The sequence below is a fragment of the Pelmatolapia mariae genome, linkage group LG9 (assembly GCF_036321145.2).
Source record: "Pelmatolapia mariae isolate MD_Pm_ZW linkage group LG9, Pm_UMD_F_2, whole genome shotgun sequence".
NCBI classification, from domain to species: Eukaryota; Metazoa; Chordata; class Actinopteri; order Cichliformes; family Cichlidae; genus Pelmatolapia; species Pelmatolapia mariae.
The window spans coordinates 7806107-7819486 of record NC_086235.1 but is presented as its reverse complement, the minus strand read 5'-3'; the positions used below and the strand labels follow the sequence as shown (position 1 = coordinate 7819486).

The 13380-nt window shown below is 38.4% G+C and overlaps 1 protein-coding gene across 1 annotated transcript; it reads left to right on the top strand.

The window, feature by feature from the left end:
* The first annotated feature begins 2654 nt into the window (after positions 1–2654).
* On the top strand, positions 2655–10963 carry LOC134634630 (programmed cell death 1 ligand 1-like). Its single transcript, XM_063483946.1, has 6 exons — positions 2655–2840; positions 6383–6700; positions 7261–7542; positions 8966–9066; positions 9146–9181; positions 9479–10963. The coding sequence occupies exons 1-6, from the start codon at positions 2774–2776 to the stop codon at positions 9479–9481; spliced, it is 807 nt and encodes a 268-aa protein (XP_063340016.1). The 5' UTR covers positions 2655–2773; the 3' UTR covers positions 9482–10963.
* Positions 10964–13380: the final 2417 nt, after the last annotated feature.

The window sequence follows — 13380 nt, the reverse complement described above, 5'->3', positions numbered from 1 at the left end:
TAGTACTTTTAATTTTATTTGTTTTTTAGTGGTGCTGAGATAAAGCCTTAAGAAGCACTGAAGCTTCCCAGTCACCTGTTGCGTTCATGCACTGATGCTTCATTTGCTCTAAGGTGCCATCAAGTGGACAATAAATGTAAAACAGGCAGAGTGATTACAATGACACCATGGCGTTGGTGTGAATGTATGACTTAATGATTTTTGTGAACTTCTAAATAATTCTGACCTTTTAAATATGGTGTGTGTGTTTATGCTACAATAGCAGGATCAAAAGGGAAGATTAGGAAAAAAGGATGCAATGAGTTTGTGTTACTTGGTTTGTAACTGTGCTTATGTTACTTATAAAAAGTGACTTTTATTTCATTAAAAAAAACTTTTCCACAGTGCTGGGCTTCAGGCGGTTTCTTCTTTTTCAGATGATTTCATCTGCTTTAGAAAACACTGGAGTGCTGAGAAAAGCATTGATTTGTCTCAGGAGCTCTTTGGGAGCATGACTGGACTTGTTTACGTTTCACCTCTTATCCAAGAGGCTTCTTCAGTTCAGGAAGTTAAGTTATCCAGCAAGTTTTTTACAAGTTTGCACATGTCTCTCTCTCTCTGACACACACAACAGCAAAAGTTTGTTTACCTTGTCCTGTTTTTTTTGTTTTTATTTGTTTGTTTGTTTTGAGTGCCGTTTGTTGTTGGGGTCTGTTTTGTTACAGATGCAGCAGTTTGACACTCTTCTTCTCTCATTCACCAACCTATCCCTCACCACAGCACCCGGCATAATAACCACTCTGATCTCAGTTTGAATAATAAAAGGAATAAAAATGTAAAAAGACAAACAGGAGGAGCCCACAGAGAGTCTACAGTGCTGGTTGGTCCTCGTCTGCAGGTCCAACCAACAGCACAGTTTGCTACCTAACATAAACAAGCTGTAAGTGACTAAATACAATAACATAATTAGAATGTGTCCATTTCTTCTTGAAGCACAGACTGAGAAGCTTCTAATATGTGCAGTTGTGACGATGAGGAGGTGGAGGCAGCGCTGTTTCGTATAACAACAGCACATTTAGAAGTGAGCATCTCCTCATCATCTGCTGCTTTACCAGAGTTAATGAAGACTGTGTTTTAAACCAGGGATCGAGCAGTGCTGCCAGTGATATGATACTCAGTTATTGTAAAATGTACAGCTTCCCCTTTAACCATCTCCTCAGACTCTCTGGAGTTTGGACAGTGGCCATTTCCTTCCTCCTCCAGTGCATGGTGCAGCAATGATAAAGGAGAATGACATTTGGTGGCTCAACTGTGGCATCATTAAATGGGGACAGAACTTTTAGACTTTCTAAAAGACGTTCTTATGTGACAACGTCAGTGTGCTCCTGCAGGTTCCCTGGGATCATAAACATGTTGGAGCATATGGTATGTGCTGTTCAAATATGTGTATTCATCTCTTTAATCATCCTTAAGCCGGCTGACCTGTTTGCTCCAACACGTGTGTCAGCGTCTCCTATAAAATCAGTGAACAAAAAGTGATTTATTCAAGTGTCACTGCAGCAGCAACTTAAACAAAATGGCATCAGTTAGAATATTGCAATGACAAAAAGCCAATAATCCTTGCAGAGGATGGTGATCAGTGCCAAACAAACCTTGTAGAGGTTCACATATTTGGTGTTAAACTACAGATGTCTTTGACACAGTGGCTGTGGGTTTGAATCATTGTAGATTATCTGTCCTTCACTACAGCTTTCAAAGCCTAAAGGAAATAATTTGCCAGTCTTGGAATGGCAAATACGAAATGAGGTAAAATGCTCACATGCACATCTATCCTGTGGGGAGAACATCAGTAGGGCTCAGAGCTTTAACAAGCTTTCTTTTTTTTTCTTTCAATAACCAAGGACTCATCCACTGCATTATTCTCCACTGATGACTACAAAACAAACAAACAAATAAACAAATAATGCCATATCAGTTACAAATTTCATCAATTACTCACATTTAAAATATAAATTAATGTTGTTTAATACAAACATACCACACAATGTTACCTGAGCTGGTCTGGTTTTCATGCAGGGCTCTGTAATGTCAGATCAGGTGTTACTGTTGAGCCAAAACAACACTTCACCTTTAAATACACCGGAAATTAGAAGAAAGAAACTAGAACAAGGGATAAATGCGTTGTCACGTTTTTCTAATATTAATTATATAAATACTATTAATACTAATTTATAACTATGTGTATATTTTATTAGGTGAGATCAGTTGAAAATGTTTCCATACGGGTGAAATTTCTTGCTGCTTCCAAAAAGAAGCTTGACCAGAGTGCAAACAAACTCATAATAAGTCCGCAGAATGAGGGTGGGGTCCACTCCGGATTACTGCAATCATTTCCTGAATCAGTCACGTGGTAGTGCGGCTTGTGAGGCTTTGAGCGTCACCCGATACAAAGTACAACCCCCAATAAAAACGAAAGTAATCTCTGTTCACTACTCGACAGAGAGGGACTCGTCTCTAAATGTTTTCTTATTGTTTGTCACTCGGAAACTCGGTTTGTCGTTGATCAGCAGATGCCTCTTCTGCACGTTAGTGCAGGTGAAGTTACAAACTGTTAATATTAATATTAATTATTATAAGGTGCTGACCTGAACATTCAGGCGAACTTTGATTAGCGTTTTCCTCATTCTCAGTGCGTTAATATGCACTACCTGACAGAGAGATCGGCTGGGTGAGTTTTCTTTTTACTCGATCCTTCAACATTAATGCGGCTGCAAACGGATAAAACAACAGGATCATGGCTGGGATCCAGTGTGCAGTGTTTCTGGTGCTCATGACATTTAAGTGGACTTTAACCGGAGGAGGTGAGTTAGCCATTCACTACACTCACTAGCTTATTCCAGTGTAAACAGAAGTTACCTGGTTTTAATCTGAGAAAACTACTCGAGAAAACAAATACTAGGAAGTGAAACGAGAGAAACTCCAAAATGGCTCAATGTGTGAGGAGAGGCAGAAGTGTCATAACCAGAAACCAACAAATGTCTCCAAGACAGAACTTAGAAATAGAAAATGAACCTTTATTTGTGCTGAGGCAGCAGTCTGCAAGGCAGGAGACAACTGAGAACACAACCCGAGAATAATATAATAGAAACAAACATGAAAAAAGGCTAAATCTCGACAATCTAAAAAACAAGACTAGGAACAAACTAAGCAGAAAATATAATTGCCAACACAATAGCCAATGATAAACTCAAAACGTTGGGTCACAGAGCAGGATCATGACAAATAATGTTTGTGATTTATTTTCCTGAAAACGTTATCATTAAATATTATCACTCTCAGTGAAATGGGAATGTTAAACAATCAGTTTGTATCTACATCTAAAACCTGCTGTTGACAGGAAAATAGAGAATATACGGTAGATCAGGGTTGGCTGTTACACTTCAGAATCAGAGAAACTTTATTAATCCCAGAGGGAAAATCAGTTGTCATAGCAGCAAATATACAATAAACAACAAACACTCATAGAGTAATGATAAATAAATATAAAGATAAATAGATAAATATAGGTATAAATATACATATTAATATAAAAGGACAAGTACGTGTGGAAATATGTCGTGGTGTACTAAAGTGACAGGGTGCATTGAGGTGGGATTATTCTGGTCCACATGTGTGGATCTGACCCACGTGAATGATTTAAAGAGTTTGATAGCAGCAGAAAGGAATGACCTCCTGTAACGTTCCCTCAGACAGCGAGGTTAAAGGAACCTGTTGCTGAAACTGCTCTTCAGATTGTGTGTTATGGAGGGGATGCGAGTCATTGTCCGTGATTGCCAGCATTCTGTCACCGATCACCTCCTCCAGGGTGGCGAGCTTTATGCCAAGAAGAAACTTGACCTTCCTGATGAGTTTGTTCAGTCTGTTTGCATCCTTTGCTTTGATGCCTGAACACCAGCACGCCACAGCACAGAAGAAGGTGCTCACAACAACAGACTAATCAAACATACAGAGCACCCTGCTGCATACATTGAAGGATCTGAGCCTTTGTAGAACTGGTCCGGGCCCTCTGAACACTGGTAGTGGTCACAGGGCCCGGTGGCGCCAGTGTCCGGCAGCTTCATCTCTGTCAGTGCGCCACAGGGTGGCTGTGGCTACAATGTAACTTGCCATCACCAGTGTGTGTGAATGGGTGGATGACTGGATGTGTAAAGTGCTTTGGGGTCCTTAGGAACTAGTAAAAGCGCTACACAAATACAGGCCATTTACCATTTACCATAGTAGAAAGCAAAGCCGACTCAGACCCTTTTTGTAGGCAGCGTCCGTGTTGGCAGACCACTCCAGCTTGTGATCCAGTTGAACTCCCAGATGCTTACAGGATGTGACTATTTCAACATTAGTCCCACCAATGCAGACAGGGGAGGGTCAGGATCTGTTTCTGCCAAAGTCCACCACCAGCTCCTTTGTTTTGCAGGTGGTTCACGTCACACCACCTCATGAAGTGACCAATCAGTCCTCTGTAATCCTCTTCCCTTCCCATCTCCACACTTCCAATAATGGCCATGTCATCTGAGAATTTCTGGAGTTGACAAGTTTATGTGATGTACTTGAAGTCGAATGTATAGATAGTAAAGATGAAAGGGGACAGAATAGTTCCTTGGGGTGCTCCTATGTTCCTGTTCAGACTCTCTGACACACAACTCTGCAATCTCACAAACTGTGGTCTGCCTGTCAGGTAGTCGCTGATCCAGTGGACCAGTGGAGCCTCCATCTGCATGTCCTCCAACTTCTCTCTCAGCTGGATTGTGTTAAAGGCGCTAGAGAAGTCGAAAAACATTATCCGAACCGTGGTGTTGGGTCTGTCGAGGGAGGAATACGCTCTCTTACAGAAACATCTTTTAATAACAGTTCCTTAGTTAGATCGAAGTTCAGAGTTCTGGCTCAAAATGGGCGTCCTTTACATTTTTGCAGTTATTGTTAGAAAAAGAAATTAAATTAGTTATCGATGGGGTTTTCAGTAGAAAATGGTGATTAAAAAATAAAGTCTAAGTTTTATTTTTTTTTCAAATAGAGACATCAGTAAGTTTAGAAATGAACACATGTTCTCATACTCCTTATACTTAAACAATGAATTTGAACCAGTACTAATGATTGTGAATTATTCCCTATGGGAACTGTGAAATGACAGTATTTATGGTGCTCGATCTTTGGGATCCCCATTTTAAGGTTGCTGGTCTTGATCCCTGTTCCTCACTCAGTCATGACAGATGTTTTCCTCTGGAGTCACAGGGACACAATCTTTCTAAGATCAGTTTTGAACAACACAACAAAGCAATGTTTCCGTGTGTCGGCTCAGCATGAACCCTTCTGCCAACAAGGAAGCAAACAAAAACATCCCTGCCTTTACATGCCTAGCTCTAAAAACATTTATCATACGTCTCATATTTTTACTAAATCAGGTCAAAGGTCACTTGGTAACTAAAATGGTTATACAGAGAAACCAAACTACATGCACATTTAAAATGATGAACTGACTTTGGCATCACTGCTGTAAATTAAATCTGTTCTTAAGAACTCTAAAAGATTGTTGGAGAACCTGTTTAGCTGAAACCCAAGTTTCTGTTTTTCTGGAGTCAGCTGGAAAGAGCAGAGACATTAGCCTGTGGTACAGGGAAAGTCTTCAGTCTGCAGTTTACAATTCTTGCTTTGTAATTTACTGTCTGTTTCATGTTTAAATTTATTGGGCTCCTGATGAGTTTTAGTTTTAGATACTTTTCTGTTTTCAGCTTCTGTCTTGATTTTTATTTGTCTCTGGTGTTGCTCTCAGTTTTGTCTGAAGTCATTCTAATGTCCTTCTGAGTTTTGTTGTCCATGTTTTGTCTCATTCATCCATCAGAGTCTCCTTTAAGTATTTTCTTTTCCTATTTCCTGTTTTACTTTGATAGTTGTCTTTTGCTCCTTGCTTTGGGTTTGGTTCGTCCATGATCGTCTTCACCTGTGATGCACATTCACTGCACATTTCTGTTTGACTACATCTTTGTATCTTTATCCCTCCCACTGTAAATCTGAACTAATGGGAAAAAAGACACAAGCTGAGAGGAGAAAGGAGTCCTCAATCAATGCCTTGTGTAATTCAGAAATGATCAAATGAGGAATTAAAATAGTCGGCGTGGCATTCTAAGATTGTTTTCAGGGTCAGTGAGAAAACGCTGTAGTCCTGTCAGGAAGGATTATATTATTTCTGGGGGACTGCTAGATTTGACATTTAATTCTATACATGCATTTGTTTATCCCACTCTCAATAAAACATTACTTAACAGCCCCAATTTTCACTCTAAAGCATCTAAAAATGTTTTGATTTGCAGATCTTACTTTTTTGATCATGTGTCTTTACCTGTTGTTGCAGATACCGATGTGTCCTGCATTTTCATGGAGACCTGCATGCTGCCATGCAGCTCTGAGGGAGGCACTGCAGTCATCATCCACTGGTTCCAGCTATCAGCAGGAAATCTTTTTGTTCATTCATTCTATGAAGGCCACGACCAGCTTGGAGTGCAGAACCAGCGCTTCAGAGGCAGGACGTCACTGTTCAGCGACCAGATCTCCTCAGGAAACGCCTCACTGCAGCTGACAGGGGTGAAGGTTCAGGATGAAGGGAGATACAAGTGCTACACCAGCACTGATAATGGGCTCAAAGAATCATTCATCAATTTAAAAATGGATGGTATGAGACACACAATGCATTCATTCAAAAAAAAATTAATGTTTTCAGTTGGTATACCCGAGTTTTTTGAGCTTTATCATTTTCTCCAAGTGTATGTATAAATGTTTCTACTTATATTCAGATATTTTTGAAGAAATAGCTCTAGTTAAAATATAATTTAAAAAACACAATATCATGTACCATGAATGCATGTAGTGACTGTGAATAAAGTTTAAGGTCATGCAGTTAAATATTCAAGTTGTTAAAAACTAGATCTATCTGCAAGTAAAAGACCTGCTCAGAAAATGCAGCTACTGATGCAGTCCAGAAAATGTATGAGAATAAAGAAAAGCACTAGAATAAACCATTTGGTGAAACACTCGATATAATGACAAAGATGTCCTGCTCACAGAAAGTTGAGTTAAAATACATCATTTAGTGTAGAAAAATCGAGCACTGGTAACACTTGACTATATTTCTCCTTTTCAGCTTTTTCACTGTACTTGCTTTATAAATGCTAAAATAAGAACCCATAAAAATCTGTGAACATAAACTCTGTCTTCCTTTTCTTTTTTCTGCAGCTCCAGTCCATGAAGTCGACATTCAGCGGGAAGGAAACACACTCACCTGTTGCTCAGAGGGGATCTACCCTGAGCCTGAGCTCACCTGGTCCACCAGTCCTCCATCCAATGTGAACAGCAAGTGCAACACAGCAATGCAGAAGACTGAGCAAGACCTCTACAACATCAATAGCTCTGTGACACCTTCAGACAGCGAAACTGATCTGACCTTCAGCTGCACCATCAGCACTCGCCGTAGCACGAGGAGTGTAACTTGGCCCTCCACCTCTTTGCCTAAACCAGGTAAGCAGTGAAGACAATAATGTTGTAATATGATGTACTGGATGTTAAATTCACCTTAATCCTAACATGACATCAGATAATGTTCCACACAAGGTGTTGAAATCAATTTTAACCCTGCAAACCATGATTCACAAAACAGATGAATAACAAATTCACATTGTTTGTAATTGGAATTAAAAAAAAAAGGAGAAATTAATTAATTGTATAATTTTGGCTACATCTTGAATTTTTGTGAAATTTATTCAGTTTTATCAGGACAAAAGATCTCTCTGAACTCTCAAACTCATAAAATCTCATCTATCAAATATGATGCATGATATGATCGTTACATATGGGCTCAAATTGTGCTCATAAATATTTTGTACTTGTAAATCAAATGTGTATTTGTGTACTGATGAGAATTTGTGTGTGTTTGTAAAACACAAGTTACAATTTTTTTTTTTTTTTTGTTAAGGTCTGGTTACAGATACAAATCAAAAAACTACGTATAAAATTTTGCGCTCAAGTTCCCTGGCTGTGAAGTAAAGCATCCAACAGCCAAACCCGTCTATTCTCTGATTGGATTGTTAAATTTGTGATTGATGTGACATTGACCAATCAGCTGAAAGGAAGAAAAATCGGGTCAAAATTTGTACTTGCAAGTAGAAACTCCCACACAGCTGGGAACCTGAGTGCGGAGTTTTACACGTCGTTTTTTGCTTTGTATCTGTAACCAGACCTCAACAAAAAATAATTTGTAACAGGTGTAATTATTTTTACAAACACAAATTCTCATCTATAGATGCACAAACATAAATGTTTCAGATATTTTGGTTTACAAGGTTACGAAACTCACAACTACAAAGTACAAAATATTTATGACCACAATTTGAGTAACAGGGTCAATTTTCTTTAACATACATGTGCAATGCAGCCTTCTCACATACAGTTTAGACCTTAATCGGTTAATGATCAAGTTTAGTGTTATTTATTATTTATTTATCAAGTTTTATTCAGTTAAACATAAACTCTGATTTCATTATATTCTAATAATATTATTCTAATTAAACCACATTCTGATGTTAAAGCAAAAATAATAATAATAATAATTGTGAGCGCTCTGTGAAACGCCAGAACTGCTTGTTTGACTTCTTACTATCGCTGTGGGAAGATTCAGATACAAATATCACAACACATTTTATAAATAACAATCAGTCCAAAACAATGAAAAGTACAATCAGTTCTAAGCTAGAAAATGATCATCATGCGGCATTCTATCACAAGTAAACTTATATCATTAAAAGCTTATACTGACTAAAAAATACAATTTTCTATTGACAATAATAATAATAATAATAATATAGAGGGACTGGGTGCTTATCCAATTCAGAGCCATGATGAGGTTTGAGCCAAAAGACATTTTAAGTGATTCTGTTTCTTTCAGGTTCAGGTAATTCAGGAGCTATTGTAGGAGGGGTGATTGCGGTCATTGTGATTACAGGAGTAGTAGCAGCAGTAGGATTCATGCTGTATAAACGCAAAAAGGTAAATGACTTTCTCCCTTCACTTTGCAGTTCATTTTGTTTATGTTATTTATACTGATTATGTTTTTTTTTTTCTAAAGTCGATTTCTCAGCACAACACCAACAAAAACACATACGTGAGTAAATCTTGTTTGAACTACACTAAATAAAAAATGAAAACAGTGTTATGGTCTTGAAGATAAAACCAGATGTCTATAATGAGTCTAATTAAACTGCTGTCTAGTCAAAATGATTTAATAGTGTGTCAGACTGAAGCAGCGTTCAACAACATCCATGACATGAAAACAGAAAATCAGATGAAGCAAATTCAGATTGATGTGGTGATTTTATTATTTTTTTTGGACTGTATACGTTTTTTTATTATTCATAATGAATACATGTTTCCAAATGGTCTCTTTTCAACTTGTTAACAGTAACACTGAACTTCAGAAGGAGCTGAATAGAAGCTCTGCCACGAATGGTGAAATGGTGAAACAGCTGACATCCCCCAAGCAGACCCCAGCAGCTCTGCTTCAGCCCCGCACTGAACCCTCCTGAGTGTTGGATCTCTGCTCAGTAAAGCACAAACTTTCATAAGTGAAAAACCTGCTGAAAACGACATTCAATGAGTTACTTAGTTACTCATACATGCACTGAGGAGCAAGGACACTTTTTTAAAAAAATTCTGTTTTCGTCTATGCTGATTCTTGGTCATAACCTAAATATTTTGATATGCCTCCTTCTGGACCTTTGAGCTGTGGTTGTGCAACACAAAGAAGAATCTTGCAAAGAAGAAGAGATGAGTCTCAGCCAGAGAGGCAGCTTTGATTTGTTTGTAAAAAACTGCTGATAAACTTGAGTTTAGCTACTTGCTGGTAGCTATTCAACATGTGTTCTTCTACTGTGGAATGAAAAAATAACATTAAGCACTGCAGACAGTTTTAGATGATGTGAGAGATACTTTAGTTTGAGACCATCAGGTGGGCACATGACTTTTTTTTCTTGTTATTTTTGTTTACATATGATTGATTTGTTTTATGCAGTTTAACATAAATGTAAATGTATGAAACTGACGTCCTGCACAGTGTTTACAGCTACTAACTAGTTTCAGTCCTTAATGGGCTGAGATGAGGGACCGTTTAATTTAAGTGCAGCAGACATCATATCAAACTTCAGAGATGATCAAGTTTGCAGCTGTTGTTTGAGTCATCTGGCATTTAATAAACACAGAGGAGAGACCGTCAAGCTGCTGGAAGAACCACATAGAACATCTTAAGGTGGATTTGTACTGTATTGTAGTAAAAACACACTGTCACCAGGACAGGATCTCACCTGCTGTGTCTCGGAGGGCAGCTAAAAATAAAAGGTGCGTGAGAGAAAGACCTGAGAGTGTAGAGGAATTTCTTTTATTCATGTATTATTCACATTATTTTACTGTATAATGCCTTGGTGCCACTGGGTTTTAGTATGGCTCAGTGTCTCACACATTCATGCCATTGAACAGCCGGGTGATTGTATCTCAGGAAGTTGGGGGAAGCAGACAACTCCACAGGAAGAGTCTTTTGTCTCTTCAACGACTGTGAGAGGTAGCAAGGGAGTGTGAACCTTTCTTTGGGGGAAAGGCCGATGGTCTGAAAAAGCTATGTCCTGCTTTTTGTTCCTGTAGGAGGTATTTAAGCCAGGGCCATGCTGGGCTCAGGGAGAGACATTGCTGACCGTATGCCCCAGTGATGGCTTCTCTCACCAAGCTTGGCTTTTTGTTCTTTTTTTCATTAAAGGATGTTAGCTACCATCCACCGTTTGTCTGCAAGCTTTATTAAATGGAAACTTCCACAACAGGAGCAGCAACTAGTAACTCGTAGGTTTCTTTGTTTCTTTTCAAATGCTGCCTCTCGAAAATGAATGTTTTGTGTGTGTATGTGTGTATATAATGCATAAGAAACTTAACTAAATAAAAACTTGACCAAAACATGTTAAGAACAATTTTTTGTAGTCCATGTTTAGTAGCTGAAGATGGTTTCTGCACTTCCTGCAGGAAGCAACATCTGCACATTTGTTCTCTAAAAGACGAACACAGTAACACACACATAGACAGACTTACTCCAAAATGTAGTTTATTGGACCAAGGGAGGAACTACTGCAGTTTAGAACAATTAAAACAATTTAGAGAAATGTAGGCCCTCATGTAGGTTACAGGCTTCCTATCAGTGGCGTTGACTTTTTTGAACACCACTGATTATATTAGAACCTTCTTATACTAACACAGCTGTGATGAAGACTAGTTAAGATTTTTCAAACTGTAAGCCTGTAAGAGATAACCATAGATCTTTACCTTTTTTAAAGCTTGTCCCATCAAAGTTATTCAAACATCTATGTGAAGGCAGGTTAAATTAGATGAGCTTAGTTACTTCCTAGTGGATAAGAAGAGGTGAATGAGGCATTACTGACTTCCTAAAACACTAAACTCCATTCTCTAAACCAAATTCTCAGTGGCCTAAACTAGAGATGGCATGATACCACTTTTTTTATGTCCGATACCGATACCGATATCATAAATTTGGATATCTGCCGATACCGATATGAATCCGATATTGTGTTTTTTAATCAATAAAACTGTTTTTTAAATATCTTGCTGCATTTTGTATAAGTTCATACTCAAGTTTAAATAAACAACAACACTAAAGCTATTCTGTTATACCTGTATGTAAAAAAAAAAATACACTGCGCCCAAAATATTTCATAGTTCAGCAACACTGATCAATCTAATAAAATTAAACCTACTCTATCCTCCCTATTCTGGTATTTTAAAGAGTACTTAGCAGAAATATTAAGCAAACTAACTAATAGGGTTGCAAACTCCCAGCAAAAGAAAATGGGGAACCACCCCCCCACCCCCCCCCCCCCCACCCTCCACCTCATGATGCTTAATCGATGTAATCAACTTGAATTTGATGCAGGGTGAAAAAAAATGCACAGAAATAAATTATTTTTCAAGAATAATTAAATAGATTCAACATCTTTCTTCAACAGAAATTGCAGACTGCACAGATGGTACCTTCCCAAAGGAAAAAGTACTAGCTTACTAGGGTATATTAGACTTAACAGTTACTATATACAGTAATGGACTTCTATACATTTTACATCAGATTAAAACTTTGGGTGTAAGATTCAAATAATTATTTATTGAAAGCTAGATATTTTAAATGAAAATAAGAAAGAAAAGTATGTCTTTGTGCCCCCTTTTCCCTGTTCATGCCCTATCGGCCCCCCTGGCTAAACTTTGCTAGATCCGCCCCTGCACAGTTACCAGCCGTCAGCTGCGTAGAAAAGGATCCTGGTCTAGAAAGTAATATTAAATAAATTCTAACAACAGCTTATCAAGCTTAAACGTGCTGCTGTTGTTCAGTCGCTGGTTTCCTCTTTCTGGTGCAAAGTGGGCCAAAAACAAAGAAGAGAGACGGACTCGTGACAGAAAAGCCGATCAGCTGATCATTAAGCAGTTTCACGATTGAAGTAGCAGCAGGAGAGAGAGAGGCAGTCGCTCCATATATCGGTTGTTAAGCTTAACATGGGAATGCTTTACAACCATTCAGAGATGAACTTACACACTTGCTTTACTTCTCTCTGGGATAACTTCCTCGGAGATGAAATGCTGGTTTGCTAGCTAGACTACAAATACACACAGCCGCTCTATCACGTGACGCATACTGCTCCGATGTGCTATGGTTATGAGCCGAGTTACTCCGTGTCGCAAGTTTTTTGAGATGCTTTTTTGATATTTAATGGATCGGATTACATTTTTTATTTCTCGCCGATATCCGATCCAGTAATTTAGGTCAGTATCGGACCGATACCGATACATAATATCGGATCGGTCCATCTCTAGCCTAAACTTAGCTGTCGAATAAAATCTTCTTTTGTCCAAACCTTAAACACTGTTCAGGGTCTTAGGCACAATTTGCAAAACCCATACATTCTTTTTTTCAAAACTTTAAACACATTCTGAGTCAATAAACACATTTAACACTTGTATTACAGCAGTCATCTTTTACACACAGCAACGCACAATTGAACACACGTGTTTCTAATGATTTAATCAGACCAACTGAACAGGATAAAAAAGTCAGTTCGAGGGGGGAGGACGACCAAGAGAAGTCATTACTGATGAAATTCAGGCAACTATTGCACACCATGTCCGTGTTCATGGAAGGACAATGAGGGAAGCAGGATAAAGAGTTCAACCCAACCCTACTGTTACTGTAGGCTAGTAGTTGCAGTTGCAACTCTTGCAATATGACAATATGAGGCATGCTTTTAGAAAATGTGTGTAAACAAT